Source organism: Aquarana catesbeiana, linkage group LG09, assembly GCF_042186555.1.
Source record: "Aquarana catesbeiana isolate 2022-GZ linkage group LG09, ASM4218655v1, whole genome shotgun sequence".
NCBI lineage: Eukaryota > Metazoa > Chordata > Amphibia > Anura > Ranidae > Aquarana > Aquarana catesbeiana.
This window is the reverse complement of record NC_133332.1, coordinates 39,790,774-39,809,332: the sequence shown is the minus strand read 5'-3', so window position 1 is coordinate 39,809,332 and position 18,559 is coordinate 39,790,774. Positions and strand designations below refer to the sequence as shown.

The 18,559-nt window shown below is 44.8% G+C and overlaps 1 protein-coding gene across 4 annotated transcripts in view; it reads left to right on the top strand.

Moving 5' to 3' along the window:
- The window catches only part of LOC141107533 (zinc-alpha-2-glycoprotein-like), a 71,486-nt gene extending 55,428 nt beyond the window's left edge, over positions 1–16,058 (top strand). For all 4 annotated transcript variants that reach the window (XM_073598333.1, XM_073598334.1, XM_073598331.1 and 1 more), the window contains 3 exons: positions 1,350–1,462; positions 12,357–12,431; positions 15,919–16,058. In XM_073598333.1, coding sequence (XP_073454434.1) covers positions 1,350–1,462; positions 12,357–12,431; positions 15,919–16,002 — 272 coding nt within the window. In that variant the 3' untranslated portion in view covers positions 16,003–16,058. The remainder of the gene's footprint in view (positions 1–1,349; positions 1,463–12,356; positions 12,432–15,918) is intronic.
- Positions 16,059–18,559: the final 2,501 nt, after the last annotated feature.

The window sequence follows — 18,559 nt, the reverse complement described above, 5'->3', positions numbered from 1 at the left end:
CCAGCTGTAATGCTCTCTGAGCGCTCCGCACTGACTTTTATAAGCGGTGACCCTGTCCTCTTATAACATCACAGTCCCTGGGCATGCTGGGACTGTGACGTTTTAAGGGGGCGTGGTCAAGATCACCCGGTGACCACGCCCCCTTAAAACGTCACAGTCCCAGCATGCCCAGGGACTGTGACGTTATAAGGGGGCGAGGTCACCCCGTGTGTGGGCAAGTCTGTTCATTTGGAAAGTCCGCCGTAACTCCGTCGAAAGTCCGTCGGGAAGACCGGCGGACCTAGTCTGCTGGAAAGTCCGGTCATATGTAGGCAAGTCCGTCCGTTCAGAAAGTCCGCTGGAAGTCCGTCGGAAAGACCGTCAGACCTAGTTTCCCAGAAAGTCCGATCGTGTGTACGCTGCATAACAAACCTTTGAGGGCTTCACAGAGAGGTTCACACACAGGTGGACTCTATTTACAAATTAGACAACTTCTGAAGGCAATTGATTGCACTTGATTTTAGCTAGGGGTATCAGAGTAAAGGGAGCTGAATACAAATGCACGCCACACTTTTCACATATTTATTCATAAAAAAAATTTAAAACCATTTATCATTTTCCTTCCACTTTACAATTGTGTGCCACTTTGTGTTGTTCTATCACATAAAATCTCAATAAAATACAATATGTTTTTGGTTGTAACAAAATGTGAAAATTTCAAGAGGTATGAATACTTTTTTAAGGCACTGTAACTGACACTGACCTCACTGGTGACACTTATATAGTGATAATACTGTGCACTAACACTGTACTAATGACACTGTCTGGGAAGAGGTTAACCTCTAGGGGAAATCAAGAGGTTAACTGTCTGCCTAACAATGTGTAATGTGTGCTGCTTTTACTTTACTATCTGGCTGTTTTTTCAGATTACTGTGCTTATGCACACAGAGTTTTGTGTGTTTGTAAACACTGTATGTGATTGGCCGATCAGTTGACTTTAGTCAAACTCATTGACTGAAATCAGCTACCAAACTCTTGCTGTGTCCAATCACAGCATGGGTCAGCAGGGGCCAGCCAAATTTTGATCTTTGTATGGGCATGGTGGTTGAACAGAACTTGATCTATGGATGGACTTCTGTACAACTGCCCTGTCAGATTTTTGTCACTTGATCAGCACTGCAGGCTATAGCTGGCAGCGTTGATCAGTGTATTCTGACGGCGGGAAGTGTAAATTACAGAACAGGATGGTTAGAGATACAAATACTTTGCAGGTAAACAGCTACCTTATATGTATTTTATCTGTGTATTTAGCTGTTTTCCTTTTTCCCCCCCACAACTGACATTTTTAAAGTGTGTTTTTTTTTTCTCAGATCCTGGGAAGAATAGTTTAGTAAATTGGATCAAATGCTTTGTACTCCTTGGAGCTTTCATGCTTTGTCTATCGATTATTATGCTCATACTATTTTGCATAGTGCACACCAAGGTAAGTAATACAATAGCACAATGCTAGCCATAATTTCAAAGTATGTAATGTGTGCCATAACTGTCAGGCAGCTGGGAGGGTTTATCATTGGCTGCCTTGACTGCTGAGGAGCATAGGCTTAAATCCACAACCACATTACCAATAACCTTACCCAAAGATGACACGTAAACAGATTAAGTTGGAAAGGGCTAAGCCACAGCTTTTTTTGAAATTTCCAATATAAGTAGTTTCCAACATAAACAAACCATTGCCAATCACAGTTATAGTGTGAGCAGCTTGAACATTAGCTTGACCTTGTCTAAAAGGTCTATCCTTATCATGAGTGCCAGACAGACATTAGACTGACCCAACTTCCACACAAAGGCATAGCCAATTAAGGCAACATTTAATGCTGGTAAGGTCAAAAACCACCAATACAGCTCTGACAATCAACCTGTAGCAATAACTCACGGTGGAGCTGCTGGTTTAAGCGGGTCTGTTACCTTCACTCTGCTTCCCTCTGTTTCACTGGCACCGGGTCTAGGGTTCCGTTGAGTTTACTGATGGACGGTACACGCACCAACACTGGAGTACGTTTTCAATGCTTTATTAAACAAACGACTTGGGAAATAGCAGGAAAGAGACGGAAAGGAGACTTGCAGAAGAAACTCAAATATTCTCTGGTAGGGTTCTCTTGACAAATGTCCTGGTAGAATTCAAATACTATGTGGAATACGCTCCCCTCGTGGGACACACTCCTTGCTCATCTGGATAGGCCTCTCTCACCGGTCTAGCAGCCAGCATGCAGCACGAATCAAAGTCACTGCCACAGACTTGCTTGTGAATAAAATCCGTACGATCCTCTGCCACAGGATGTATAGATTTTGTTTGCAGTGAAATGTCAGTCACAGTGCTTGAACCTTTAAGCCGAGCCGGCAACACTATGCTGTATAGTTACTTTTGGATAAGTCCTCCAACCGAGTCACCAGGCCCCTCTATAGACCAACACGTTGCGTGATCTCTCCAAGACGGGTCCTCCCCTGGGATCTCCTCGGTTGTCCAGCTTCATTACACAGGACCGACAGCTCAGGACCATTCCTCAGCTGCGGTGGTAGGCCCCAGACAAGCCTCTGGACCCAACCCTGCGCCGTAGCATCGTGGGCCTTCCCGAACGGAGGACCACGAGGTAACTCCTTAACGCATACCTGTCGGCCAGGAGGGCCAGCAGGTGGCTGTAAAACGAACCCCAAAATATGGCGTCTGTCCCATAAATACCCTCGCCCAGAATGCAACTCGGAGGACCACCTCCACCGAGCTTGTCTCCGGGACAGAGGAGCATCCATACGCTTCAACACGTTGCCTTTCCAACCCTGACCAGTGCTAACAGCGACACCCACCGGTCAGCACGGAAACACACACAACGTCAGCCAAGCTGAAACAGAGGCAAACTTAACCTTCCTAACGCACAATTGACTAAATTTACCTAACATGCGGTAGATTGCAAATCTACCAGCGCTACATACTCCCCTCACTACAATAGACATTGTCCCCAATGTCTGTCCAAAAACAGTAACAGTAACTCTCAAGCCTGAGAGTAAGCATTTGAGTTTCTTATAACTTTGGATAGACAAAGAGAGAGAAAGGACAGTTTAAAGACATTACAAGACTTATATCTATAAAACATTATGTTCACAGCCGCAAACAAAACCACAATATGATTGTACATAACCTCACTATCTAACTAGCTGAAAAGCCTCCCAGCTCTATATATGATCCGATGATCCCTGAAAAGGAAACATAGTTAAACACACACACATATATCCTATACAACAGTAGGAGCAAAGCCTTATTAAAAATTAAACTCTCTTCCCACAATCTATACTAGAAAAAATATATACTTCAGGAGTCCATCCCTGCATAAGAACTTTTTCCTATAAAAGAAATCCGGCTAGCAAAAATAAGTCCTTGGATTTAAACACGGATCAGGATCCATAGCTCTTGAACACGCAGATCTCTTTACCCTGACACTGTCTAGCTAAGTAATTTCAAAGTTCTATTGTCCATAATTACCAATAAAACCGGGGATCTGGCAAAGTCAATGATTTTCCCTCTTTATCCACAGTGGTAATAAAGTATACAACATTGTCCTTTCCCAGTCTGCAGATTACCACTTTGTCAGCATAGATGTGCCGACCGAAATTCCAATGTACAAAGCATCCGTTGAAACGTTCATCCATCGGGACGGAACATCCAGTCTTTCTAAAGGGTTTAGGTACAGACAAATAGTCCCAAACAGCTTCACTGTACCAAAGTTCCCGATTAGCTTCAATCTCCCGTATAATATCCTGGGGCACATAGGGGAATTCCAGACCATACTCTGCGGCCACTCGTTTGTTTAACATCCTTTGCAAACGAGCAAGCTTTGGCAAAGATCTGTCTCTCCCCATACCAGGCGGTACACAGGAATTCAGTGATTTGCTCACCATAGACCCAGCCGGTGTCTGTAGTGAACTAGTAGCTTTCGGCAAAGTCCCAGCAACAGTATTGTGTGTTTCCACACAGGGTGACGTCTTCCCAGAACTCAGAGCTGTCCATTCAGGGAAAGTTATTGCGGAGGCAACATCCTCACCTTGAGACCATAATAACTCCTGTGACATAGTCTCAAATAAGTCATCATCACCGGAAAGATCTGGCATGGATTCTATTTCCGAATCTCTCAATTCTTCTGCTGGCAAATACTTATTTACAGTCCCGAACACATTCCCCAACAGTGGCTTACCTGTCCCCGATGTAGACTCTGGTAGCTCCGGTTCAGGTAACCTCTGGGGTAGGCCTAGTAGACTCAGAAACCAAAGTAATGTCTCTTGATGAGACGACAGCAGCAGTGTCCTATTCTGAAACGTTGTCAGTAACAACAGACAAAGTGGCGGCCTGTCGCTCTCTCTCCGTAGCGATAGCAGCTTCCACTGCAGCGATACCTGTCACCCAATCCATCCGATAAGCACGGGGCGACGTGGTAGTTTGCTCCACCACAAACAGGTATTCTCCACACTGTGGACATCGGGCGAATGGACGAAGATTCATGGCCAATCCTTTGCATCGATGGCAGATCATGCCCAGTCCCTCAATATCTCCTGAGGTATATAGGACAAACCTCCCCTGCGGCTTCAATCGAACTCCAGTATCCGTAATCAGAGTTCCAGATTGCACAGTATTCATCACGGTGCTTGTAGGGAACATTCTGGGTCCCACAGCCGATTGCAACACCGGAAAAGACATGGCCACACTCTGATCTTCTCAGCACGATCACGAGGCTCCTCTTTTCTTCTGGCGCCAAACACATACACGCGTCCCACGCGGTATCAAGTAGGGTAGCTCCTCCCACTTGTTCTTCCAGTCACGTAGCTCCCGGGCCTTTCTCTAGTGCCCAAAGTCCTGCAAATTAAACCTTTCCTCTTCCTGAAAAGATTTTTTTTTTCAAAGTCCAGCTCTCTCTGTAAACTCCCGGTAAAACATTCCACTGGGTTGCGAGAATTGACGGTCAACAAATCCCGGACGACGCCCCCACATGTAGCAATAACTCACGGTGGAGCTGCTGGTTTAAGTGGGTCTGTTACCTTCACTCTGCTTCCCTCTGTTTCACCGGCACCGGGTCTATGGTTCCGTTGAGTTTACTAAACGACGATACACGCACCAACACTGGAGTACGTTTTCAATGCTTTATTAAACAAACGCCTTAGGAAATAGCAGGAAAGAGACGGAAAGGAGACTTGCAGAAGAAACTCAAATATTCTCTGGTAGGGTTCTCTTGACAAATGTCCTGGTAGAATTCAAATACTATTTGGAATGCGCTCCCCTCGTGGGACACACTCCTTGCTCGTCTGGATAGGCCTCTCTCACCGGTCTAGCAGCCAGCACGCAGCACGAATCAAAGTCTCTGCCACAGACTTGCTTGGGAATAAAATCCGTACGATCCTCTGCCACAGGATGTATAGATTTTGTTTGCAGTGAAATGTCAGTCACAGTGCTTGAACCTTTAAGCCGAGCCGGCAACAATATGCTGTATAGTTACTTTCGGATACGTCCTCCAACCGAGTCACCAGGCCCCTCTAAAGACCAGCACGCTGCATGATCTCTCCAAGACGGGTCCTCCCCTGGGATCTCCTCGGTTGTCTAGCTTCGTCACACAGGACCGACAGCTCAGGACCATTCCTCAGCTGCGGTGGTAGGCCCCAGACAAGCCTCTGGACCCACCCCTGCGCTGCAGCATCGTGAGCCTCCCGAACGGAGAACCACGAGGTAGCTCCTTAACGCATACCTGTCAGCCAGGAGGGCCAGCAGGTGGCTGTAAAACAAACCCCAAAATATGGCGTCTGTCCCATAAATACCCTCACCCAGAATGCAACTCGGAGGACCACCTCCACCAAGCTTGTCTCCGGGACAGAGGAGCATCCATATGCTTCAACACATTGCCTTTCCAACCCTGACCAGTGGTAACAGCGACACCCACCGGTCAGCACGGAAACACACACAACATCAGCCAAGCTGGAACAGAGGCAAAATTAAGCTGGCCATACACTATACAATTTTCCTGTTCAACTTTCCTTTAGATTTACCAAAACCATATAATATGAGGTCAAACCTAAACCCTTTCAATTTGTATGCAATCAGACAAACCCTTGCACTACATAGTTGAAGGTAAATCTAAAGGAAATTGAATCAGAAAATTGTATAGTGTATGGCCAGCCTAAACCTTCCTAATGCACAATTTACTAAATTTAACTAAATTGCGGTAGATTGCAAATCTACCAGCGCTACAAACCTCCTACAGGACAGGTTGGTGGGCAACTCTTTTGAAGTTGAATTTCCTCAGGTCACTAATGATTTATTTAACTTTTATAGAATTCAGGCCCTGCCCCCTCCCCTAGTGCTTGGGTAGCCCATTACTTTAGAGCTACTTTGCTGCATATGTCCATGCCTAATAACTAAGGCAGCCCATAGATGATTGGAAAGAAGATTGCTCAATTACCCCACCAACACAGTAAGTGTTGATAGGAGAATGCCTCCCGCAGCGCTCTCATGTTCTGGCGGCATGGGGGGGGGATTGGAGGTGTCGGGAGCCTTCTCAGTCGACAGAACACAATGATTACTGCTAGCGTCTATAGATGCCGTCAATAAACGCATGCCAAAAATCCAACAGGCTGGTTGTACCCTATTTGCTCAATGGATCGACTTGGGTATAACCACCCTGCCCATATATAGACAGAAATTTGATGCATGTATGCCTGGCTTTAGCCATCCCCTCATCAGCCTATGGGCTCAAGGGACCTTCACTATGTTTTTCTCATTACATATTTCTATTAAATTGACCTCAGGGTTACTTATAAGAAAATACCAGCTCTGTTAAAAAAGAGGCTATTTTCAGTGACTCGAGTCTTGAAATGCTTCTTTAGGTATTCCACATTCTGGGTGTATAGAATACCTGCTCTTCCTGCCACAGTCTATGGTTCCTCCCGCCAGTTCATACATTACTACAGGGCATATAAGTTAATGGGAGAACCATTGCGTGTGGTGAGGTGGAAGCAGGTATTATACCCTTCTCTACTAGACCCTGTTGGTGCCTGCTCTTCTGGCATTCAATAATGTGGAGATAGCCCTACTTGGACAGCCTAGGACCTCCAGCCTTCCCCTCTCAGGAACCAGACCATCAGATGTAGATGTGCCGGCATGGATGTAGAGTTGCCCCTTGTGATAGGAGATCTGGCCTGGAGGGTAGAGGAACTGGGTCCTGAAAGCTGAGTTGCATCAGCAAGGGAAACCATGGCCTGTTTGGCCAGTACGGGACTATTGCCACTATCTCTGCTTCTTCCATCCTGAGCTTCAATAGAAACCAGAAAATGACAGGAACCAGGGGAAAGGCATAGGCCCCATGGAACTGACAAAGGTCTGTCAGATCATTTCACCCAAAAGCCTGGGGACACCGAGACCTCATGTAGTATCTCTCTAGTCTGAAGTTGCATGGGGAGGCAAACAAGTCTACTTCTGGAATGACTCCCAGGGACAGGACCCACTTGAAGACTTTGTGGTGGAGAGTCCATTCGTTGTTGTCCAGAGAAACTCTCGACAGAAAATCTGCCTGAAATTTCTGGACTATCCTGTGAGAGGGAAAATTCCATATGCCTTGGGCTACTTCTGTCAGGCAGAGAGCGTCCCAGCCCCTGTAGCTGGCATTTGTTGTGATGGTGACCCAAGACACAGGTGCGATGGAGTGACATCTGAGGAGGTTCCTCTGTTGTAACCACCAAGGAAGGCTCTCCTGCATGGATAAGGTTATTTGGATAGAGTGATCCCGAAGCCCTGGGTTCCACTGCTGGAGGAAGCCCTTTTGGAAGGGCCGCATTTTCTACTGAGCCCACTTTACCATGGGTGTTGTTGCCACCATGGTGTAGATGATCTTTAGGCATTGAAAGGCTCAGAGATGAGAGGATGACATTGCAAGCCGAACTCTGTCCCAAATCGCTGGGATTATTTCCAGGGGTAAAGAGATGGTGCTCTTGATACTCTGGAATTGTGCCCCGAGGAATACCAGGGACTACGTAGGATCCAGATGGCTCTTTTCCAGATTCAGAAGCCAACCAAACTCGAGTAGATTGGAGATGTAGAGTGGAGATGACCTGGGATCTGTGGATGAGCAACTGCTCCCTGTCCCAAGATAACAACAGCAGGTCATCTAGATAGTGATACAGACGGATACGATGTCGTAAGCCCGAAGGGGAGACAGGTGAAAGGCAGATGGATTTGATCGACAGCAAAGCAAAGGTATTTCTGGAATTCTGTTATCGGGACATGGAAGTAAGCGTCCTTCAGGTCTATGGACACGAGCCAATCGCCTGGTTGGATTGCTTGACGGATCGTGAGCAATGTCTCCATCTTGAACTTCTCCTTCTTGATAAAAGAATTCAAGTGGGTTAGGTCTATAACTGGCCTCCAGGAGCCGTTTTTCTTCAACACCATGAAGAGGGGTGAGTAGACCCATTGAAACCTCTCGTTGGCTGGAACTGGTATTGCAGTGCCCTGAGTCACCAGAGACTGCGTAGGTCAGGAGAATTTACTTTTTCTCTTCCGAGAGATGCAAGGATATGGGTATGAATAGGAAAATGGGTGGGTTGCTGAATGTCCAGGCATGGCCTGATGAGACTGTTTTGACAACCCAATGATCTTTGATTGAGGCTGCCCAGATGTGTTGAAAGCGAAGTAAGTGAGCTCTAATATTCTCTGTCTGGGCAGACACAACATCAAAAAGACTTAGGGGCTTCTCATCCACCAGAAGATGCTCCTTTTAAAAACTTCTAGCCTGAAGGCTGGTTTTTCTTCCAGGTCTTCCTGAACTCATGGCCAGGCCTATAGTGGTGAGCATCCCTTGCTCTATCTGAACCTTGCCTGGGCTTTGTTCTCTTCTGGTTTAGCAGATGGCGATCCTGGGGAAGGAACCCCGACTTGCCTCCTGTGGCATGGGTGATGGCACTGTCCAATTTGTTCTTAAAGAGGGATGAACCCTCAAAGGGAATCCTGCACCATGCCTGCTTGGAGGCAGGGTCAGCTACCCACGGGCACAGCCACAAGGCACGCTTAGCCGTGACAGATGACAGCATGATCTGAGCCACCAGGCGAATTATGTCCAGGGAAGCCTCACCCAGAAAAGCCGCCGGCAACCTTAGCTCATGAATAGGTGAGCCCCTGGCCACTTCTTCCAAGATGCTCCTCAGAGAAGCATCTACGTCGTCCGTCCAGACTTCCATCGCTTTAGAAAGAGCTGCGAGAGCTAGAGCTGGTTTGCAGTTCATACCCGCTGTAATGTAGATCCGCTTGAGGTCGGTATCAATTTTCCTCTCCAGGCCATCCCTAAAGGAAACAGTATCCTCCAATGGGAGTGTGACGTGCCTCACCAATCTCATTAGGGCTGCGTTAATGAGAGGAGCCAACTCCAGGTGTTTTACATCCTCGCATTTAAATGGGTACATCTTTGATACCTTTGTTAACAGGCAATTCTTCCTTTCAACACCACCCCATTCATCGTTAAGTATTTCGCCGAGTTCACCCAAAAAGGGGAAATTAGGGTGTTCTTTTTGAGGTGTTTAAAATATTTCCTCTGTTTGAAGGGTGCCTGCAATGGCTCTTCCCATCTCAAAGCTTTTTTGACAGCTTTGACCAGCTGTGGTACTAGGGCAAATTCAAAACCTGTACCAGGGTCATCTACCTCCACCTCACTGTCTGAGGCTTCAATTGAGGAATGGCTCGGCTGTGAAGGGCCTGGAGCCTCGAGATCATCCCTAATAGGGACTGACATAGAGTCGCAGCAGGGTTGTGGGTACAATCAGAATCCGCTTTACTCAGGGACTCATGGACCACCTTTCTGATCAGTGCTTCCTCTTGTTGGTCTCCACCCTCTCTTTCTCTTGCGGCTTTAGAAAAGCATCGCTCGCAGAGCCGTTTGCCTTCAGGAACATGGGCCCAGCATCCCCAGCAGGCTTTTCCAGAGGTGGTTTTAGACTCCTCTCTGTGGTGCCTAGATCTAGAGGGAGATCTATGGCGTCTGGAGCTTGAAGAGGAGTGACGACAGTGAGACCTAGGACGATCTTTGTCTTTGCGTGCCATGCTTTGGTGTTAAGACCTAGAAGGGCTGAGTGAAAAAGAAAGGGTTAAGAGCTCCTGAATGAGTGAACCCGAGCATCACAGGCAGAAAAGAACTAAATCCTACCTGCAGCGCAAGGGTTGGCCACAGGGGGGCGGTGACAGATCCATGGCAAGGCAGCTTAAAACTGAAATTAACCATTAAAGCTTTATGAGAAACAGGAGTGACAACAGGCATGAGAGAACACATAACAAACATAGCTAGCAGCTAGCACCCAGGGAGCCTGCAGCAAACAATTTACTTTGTAAACTGGAGACCAGTGCCTAGGTAAACTGCCGCATAAGCCCACAAGTCATCCCAAGGAATAGCTGCTTTGACAGCTATTTAAATCTGCCGCTGTTGATGACGTCACCACCCCCAGCGCGCCCGCGTTGGAAAACGTTGTCACCCGACCCGGTGGTGGGCAAGCACATGCGCAACCGCCGCATTTTGGCAAAACCACGCCTGCGCAAACCAAGCACGGAATCTTCGTTCACAGCTTGCAGATGCGCAAACAGGTCCCGGCAATTTCCTGAAACGGCGAGCTGGAATGCAGCTGCGCTCCAGCTGCCATGGCCAATCACTGGAGCTTGATAGCAAATAAGGAGACACAAAAAACACAGAGATACGGCTGCCATTTAAAACTAATATCTTTGTACATTACCACCACCACCCCACGATCCGGACCAGACTCTGGACTGGAGAGCTGTTCGCTAGACCCACCGCACGACCGGGGCATTTACAAGGCCTCCTGCTAATTGCTGGGACTTTGGCCATATTGCCGCTTGCCTGCCAATGGCCAGGTTAGTAAGCTCATCATGGCATTGCATCATATCGCCCATGTCCACCTGCTAATAGCTAGGATTGCTGGACTTCAGAGAGGATCACCGCTAAATACCAACGTATCACCATGCACACTGCCAGGCCTGGACTACAGAAAACTTCATAAAAAGGTAAGACTTCATCTTGGTCTTAGGAGGAGGACAAAAAAGGAACACGGCCTCTGGCCCAGAGCAAAGATTTTTGGGAGAGGGGTCCTATGAGGTATGAGGGGATGGGATTACCCCCTACGTAGGCTGCCATGGAGTCTGTCAGGAAAGGTGGTTTTTATTGGTGTTTGTGTCCCTGTTGGGGAGATTTACCCTCTCTATACACTGAGGGTCATTGGTACCATAACAGAAGATGAGGGGAAATCCACATTAGGGTTGTTCCTAGAACAAGTACTAAATGAAAATCTTCTAATGGGACAATTGTCCTGGAGACACCTGTCCAAGATGGGAATTCTCCACACAAATTTCTGCTGCATCTCTGGGATGAGAAGTAAAGGGAAATTTCTAAATGATACAAAGATGGCAAAACATAACCTGGAAGGGGTTTTAGCCTTTCTCTGCTCTATCCAAAATGTGACTTTTTTTTTGGCTATATGCTTATACGCTTTAAAGTATATGTGGATGTTATTGTTGTCCTCAAAGCCACATGAAAAGACACCCAAAGTTGGGGTTTGCAGAATTTTGAGCATGATTTGTGAACCAGGGCCTGTTCAATCACTGCTAGCAGAGATTTTAGTTTTATTTTGCCAAGACATACACAACCTATTTTGCAGTGTTAATCATGAGTTTTTTTGGCTCTTTATTTAACTGGTTTACCTTTATACATACATAAAAATCTGTCCAACTGAAGAAATTTAAACACAAAATAATAAAAGTATTAAAATGCTTATTGTTTTAGTTTGTGTATTATTGAATATTTTTGAAAATGTATCAGATAAAATTCTTTCTCACACAAAAAGACACAAAGAGGTGTGTGTTTTTTTAGGACCATACAAGGGCCATACAGTGTGAAGACCTTGCATACCAACATCCATCCCGTAAAAATAAGTTAAAGTAAAAAAAGAAATCTAGTTTTGGACAAAATGGTGAGGTGTTAGAACCTCTGTCAGTATTTTATTGCTGTCTCTCTTTATATTTGTCAACAGGATCATTGTCTTGAGCTGTCACTATAACAGGAAGAGGGGGGAATCTTCCAATGGGGACACTTGTTCTGGTGACAACTGTCTAAGAACTTACTTTGGAGAGATTTCCTCTTACTTTTCTGTTGGGTCTATAGGACAGAAAGTGATTAGAAATATCCTCGATGGGACACAGATGACAAAAAATCCTTCCCTGCTCCAAAATAAAAAAATATTAACTTAAATTACCTCAAGTTCAATAAAAATACAATTATTATTATTATTTTTTTTTTTAGGAAGCTAGTGGTGACATTGATTCTCCATCTAAGGAATCAAATGCCTCAAGCTCTGAGACTCTGCAGACTGATGAGGTAATCTTTGGTCTTCTTTCTGCCATAGAGAAGCAGTAGTTCTTGTAGAAAATAAAGTTGTAGAAACGTATATTTCATACTGCATCAGATATGCTGTATATTTTATAGTTGGCAAAACTGTAAAATATTCAGGAGGGAAACTTCAAAGAGCTTGAAGCACATGTAGCATGCTACCCCCTGGAGGTGTAGCCAAAAGTGGGTGTGAATTCACAGCTTAAGCCAGCCATAGATGGTTCGAATCTTAGCTGGTTCAGCAGGGACTGGCCATGATTCAAACCATCTATAGCAGGGGTCTCAAACTGGCGGCCCTCCAGCTGTTACAAAACTACAAGTTCTATCATGCCTCTGCCTGTGGGAATCATGCTTGTAACTGTCAGCCTTGCCATGCCTCATGGGACTTGTAGTTTCACAAAGCTGGAGGGCCAGCAGTTTGAGACCCCTGATCTATAGACAGGCTGATTCTACCCAAGTCAATGGAAGGTAAATTGGATATCTGGCACTCCAGGAGGCAATGCCCTTAGTTTTGTAATAATGTACATTTGATTAGTCAGTCTTTAGATAAAAAACAAAGTTGAACCACGGTAAGGGGGGGATTTAAAAAGAGGCAGCCATCCTCAGAGTGTGTCCAGCAACTCTGCAAAACATATAAAGGAAACGGCGGGGGGGCTCCTCTCTAATGCCTCGTACACACGATCGCACATTCCGACAACAAAATCCATGGATTTTTTCTGACGGATGTTGGCTCAAACTTGTCTTGCATACACACGGTCACACAAATGTTGGCCAACAATTACGAACGTGGGAACGCGGTGACGTACAAGACGTACGACGAGCCGAGAAAAATGATTCCGAGCATGCATGAGCTTTTGTGCATCGGAATTGTGCACACACGATCGGAATTTACGAGAACAGATTTTGTTGTCGGAAAATTTGAGATCCAGATCTCAAATTTTGTTTGTCGGAAATTTCGACGGAAAATGTCTGATGGAGCCTATATACGGTCGGAATTTTCGACAACAAGCTCCCGTCAAACATTTCCCGTCGGAAAATCTGACCGTGTGTACATGGCATAAGCCTAGTATTAAAACAGTAACATTTATTGCACAAGATTAAAGACACTTACAAGATATAAATGGGAGTCATTCTCATCATAAGTATGTAGTCCTGGCAGTTCTACTGCGTCCCACAGGCTTCTCGCACGATCCGGGTAGCTGGAAAAGGTTCTGGTGTCATGTGCCGAATCGCTGTACATTCACGAAAACCAGGAAGTAGTCAGCTTCATGCTGTCCAGCTTGAACCAGAAGAGGAAATTATGTCATTAGCAGGGGGCGGGAGGAAGGGGTCAGGACTGTATCTGTGGAATGAAAAGCTACGCGCTCGGAGCTCACAGCTTCTTCTACTGGCCTATAGAGAAGAAGTCAAATGGGCATCCAATCCCTCCCACCCATTATTCTCAATAAAACAAAAAAACAAAGTCACAAACTGTTCTCTGACTCAAATGTGCCTGTGAAGATTCGGTGTGCCTGGCTGTACAGGGTGGGGGGATCCCAGTTTACTTGTGGCTCCTTAGGGGGTGCGCTACACGAACAATGGACTGATAGGAGAAGAGAGCAGAGTGGCAGATATATGTGCTCATCTGTGTGCTGCTTCTCCTTTACTCCACAGACTAGGGGAGGAACAAGACTGAGTTGTCTAGTGTCCCTGGAGACAATGTCTATAGTATAGCAGGACTGTCCCACAGAATTATTGGCAATTGGCAAAAATATTTGGGTATTTTAAAAAGATAATTATACCTGTCTGTATTGCATACTTTTACACATTTCATTAGGTCCTGATTTGTTTAACCACTTACGGAGCGCCCGCCGTCGTTATACATCGCTACTTTGAAGAGGAGTACCGTTGTTATGGTAGAAGCTGGCTAACATAACTCTGGTACCCTCTTCAAGATCCGGCGGTCCACTTTCAGATAAAAGTGGTCTTTGTGGCAGATACGCCGTTAGATCACTTTTATCGGCGGCGGGAGAGGGCCCCCCCACCCACCGCTCTCCATTGCCCTCCGCTGCTTACCGGAGCCGTCGGCAGTGGCAGTGGCAGAGGCGATCGGATGTGGTCCCTGCCTGGGTATGGAGACGAATGAGGGGAAGATGGCCCCCACCCATCTCCATATCATAGCAGGTCTTTTTGACCCCAGATCTCACATTTAAGAGGACCTGTCATGCTTTTTTCTATTACAAGGGATGTTTACATTCCTTATAATAGGAATAAAAGTGACCCAAAATATTTTTTTTAAAAAAACAGTGTCAAAATAAAAAAATAAAGTTAAATAAATAATAATAAAAAAAATTTTTTGAAGCCCCCGTCCTGACGAGCTTGCGCGCAGAAGCGAATGCATACGTGAGCAGCGCCCGCATATGAAAACGGTGTTCAAACCGATGTGGTCCCTGCCTGGGTATGAAGACGAATGAGGGGAAGATGGCCCCCACCCATCTCCATATCATAGCAGGTCTTTTTGACCCCAGATCTCACATTTAAGAGGACCTGTCATGCTTTTTTCTATTACAAGGGATGTTTACATTCCTTATAATAGGAATAAAAGTGACCCAAAATATTTTTTTTAAAAAAACAGTGTCAAAATAAAAAAATAAAGTTAAATAAATAATAATAAAAAAATTTTTTTGAAGCCCCCGTCCCGACGAGCTTGCGCGCAGAAGCGAATGCATACGTGAGCAGCGCCCGCATATGAAAACGGTGTTCAAACCACAGATGTGAGGTATCGCCGCGATCATTAGAGCGAGAGCAATAATTCTAGCCCCAGACCTCCTCTGTCACTCAAAACATGTAACCTGTAGAATTTCTTAAACATCGCCTATGGAGATTTTTAAGGGTAAAAGTTTGTCGTCATTCCACGAGCAGGCACAACTTTGAAGCGTGACATGTTGGGTATCAATTTACTCGGCGTAACATTATCTTTCACAATATAAAAAAAATTGGGCTAACTTTACTGCTGCGCAAATACTGTGTGACAAAAAGTATTGCAACAACCGCCATTTTATTCTCTTGGGTGTTAGAAAAAAATATATATAATGTTTGGGGGTTCTAAGTAATTTTCTACCAAAAAAACAAACATGTTTTTAACTTGTAAACACCAAATCTCAGAAAGAGGCTCAGTCCTTAAGTGGTTAAAAACAGTCTGCCATAGTAAGTGCTATTAAGTTGTGTTCAATATGTCATGAAGCCAAGGCAGAAGATAACAGACTATGTTGCAATTCGATGACCAACATCTACTGGAGACAAAGTGAAGGGGTCTGGTAGTTCAGCAGTAGATGTTGCATGGCTTGGAGTAGCCAAGGTGCCATGTCCAAACTTGCTGTTCTGTTGTTGGTTAGGTTGAACCCTACCCCCCAACAAAAAAATGGAAGAAATTTTTAAATGTTTTTTATGATTATTAAAGTGACCCTAATGTTTATGTCTTTTTTTTCTCTTGCAGTTACCTTGCACAAATCCCTTGAAATCGGCGGGGAGTAACTTTTCAGCAACTCCTAAAATGCTCCATGATTTCCAAACATTTTGACAGTTTTTCAATGCTTACTATGTTCATTGTTACAATAAAAGGTTACTTGATTTGAATTTACATTTTATTTTGTTCCTTGGAATTTAGATTGACCTTACATTTGTTTACATATACAGTCAGGTCCATAAATATTGGGACATCGACACAATTTTAATCTTTTTGGCTCTATACACCACAACAATGGATTTGAAATGAAACAAACAAGATGTGCTTTAACTGCAGACTTTCAGCTTTAATTTGAGGGTATTTACATCCAAATCAGGAGAACGATGTAGGAATTACAACAGTTTGTATATGTGCCTCCCACTTTTTAAGGGACCAAAAGTAATCAGACAATTGGCTGCTCAGCTGTTCCATGGCCAGGTGTGTGTTATTCCCTCATTATCCCATTTACAAAGAGCAGATAAAAGGTCCAGAGTTTATTTCAAGTGTGCTATTTGCATTTGGAATCTGTTGCTGTCAACTCTCAATATTTGATCCAAAGAGCTGTCACTATCAGTGAAGCAAGCCATCATTAGGCTGAAAAAACAAAACAAACCCTTTAGAGAGATAGAAAAAACATTAGGTGTGGCCAAATCAACTGTTTGGAACATCCCTAAAAAGAAAGAAAGCACCGGTGAGCTCAGCAACACCAAAAGACCCGGAAGACCACGGAAAACAACTGTGGTGGATGACCGAAGAATTCTTTCCCTGGTGAAGAAAACACCCTTCACAACAGTTGGCCAGATCAAGAACACTCTCCAGGAGGTAGGTGTATGTGTGTCAAAGTCAATAATCAAGAGAAGACTTCACCAGAGTGAATACAGAGGGTTCACCACAAGATGTAAACAATTGGTGAGCCTCAAAAACAGGAAGGCCAGATTAGAGTTTGCCAAACAACATCTAAAAAAGCTTTCACAGTTCTGGAACAACATCCTATGGACAGATGAGACCAAGATCAAATTGTACCAGAGTGGGAAGAGAAGAGTATGGAGAAGGAAAGGAACTGCTCATGATCCAAAGCATACCACCTCATCAATGAAGCATGATGGTGGTAGTGTCATGACGTGGGCCAGTATGGCTGCCAATGGAACTGGTTCTCTTGTATTTATTGATGATGTGACTGCTGGCAAAAGCAGCAGGATGAATTCTGAAGTGTTTTGGCCAATATTATCTGTTCATATTCAGCAAAATGCTTCAGAACTCATTGGACGGCACTTCACAGTGCAGATGGACAATGACCCGAAGCATACTGTGAAAGCAACCAAAGAGTTTTTTAAGGGAAAGAAGTGGAATGTTATGCAATGGCCAAGTCAATCACCTGACCTGAATCCTGAACTGAAGACAGTTGCAGTAGAGGCCTGGCAAAGCATCACCAGGGTTGAAACCCAGCATCTGGTAATGTCTATGCGTTCCAGACTTCAGGCTGTAATTGACTGCAAAGGATTTGCAACCAAGTATTAAAAAGTGAATGTTTGATGGATGATTGTTAATCTGTCCCATTACTTTTGGTCCCTTAAAATGTGGGAGGCACACATACACAGTGTTGTAATTCCTACACCGTTCACCTGATTTGGATGTAAATACCCTTGAATTAAAGCGAAAAGTCTGCAGTTAAAGCACATCTTGTTTGTTTCATTTCAAATCCATTGTGGTGGTGTATAGAGCCAAAAAGATTAGAATTGTGTCGATGTCCCAATATTTATGGATCTGACTGTATAAGAAAGAAGCAATGCTCACATTAAAGTTCCAGTAGGATCAAATCAAGAGTCTGCAATGTTGGTGCTCATGCTCCAAGTGTCCTCCTAGTCACTCACATACAGTACACAAGAGTATAGGGAGCTGGCAACTTGAAACATCCGCAAAAGTCTTTATTTACTAGAGTGCTAACATGGCTATAATTTAGGCCCCTTTCACACGAGGCAGACTCTAATGTACATCCACCTACTCAGAAGGTGATCTCTCCGCTGATGCAGAGCGGACACGGACACATTCCCGCTTTCTCCCATCCATCTGTTTTTGGTGGACAGGATCGGTTTGGATGCCGGTGGGTGATCCGCCACTCCATAATGAACAATGGCTGGTCCAATCAGGTGCACGTGATTGGACCGCCCATGTGAAACCAGCCTAAGGCCACTCGCTGAAACTTGTAAACTGTTTTTACCTGTTACCACTCTATAGCAAATAAAGACTATTGCGGATTTGAGTTGCCGGCTCCCTATACTTGTTTGTACCTTACGTTAGTTTGTAGGGTAATACATAAAACTAAAGCAGCCTTAAGACCTATCTATCCATAAATCCAATAATTATGATTACAGTCAAATCAGAAAATGGCCATGTTTCATTAGGCATTACAGAACCTTGGCAGATATTCAATGGTGGACTCTCCTTGGGGGATGGATCAGTTGGTCAGATCATTTTTTGCTGTTAGAAAATCCATGGTGTGTGAATCTTAGGTAAACCCTGTAATAAATGTTTGTTTCTAAAACAATGATTGTGTGTATACATGGTGGATACAGTTTGAAGCCTTCACTTGGCTCTCCTAGGTAATGCCCCAATGACCCTCTTCCCTTCTTGA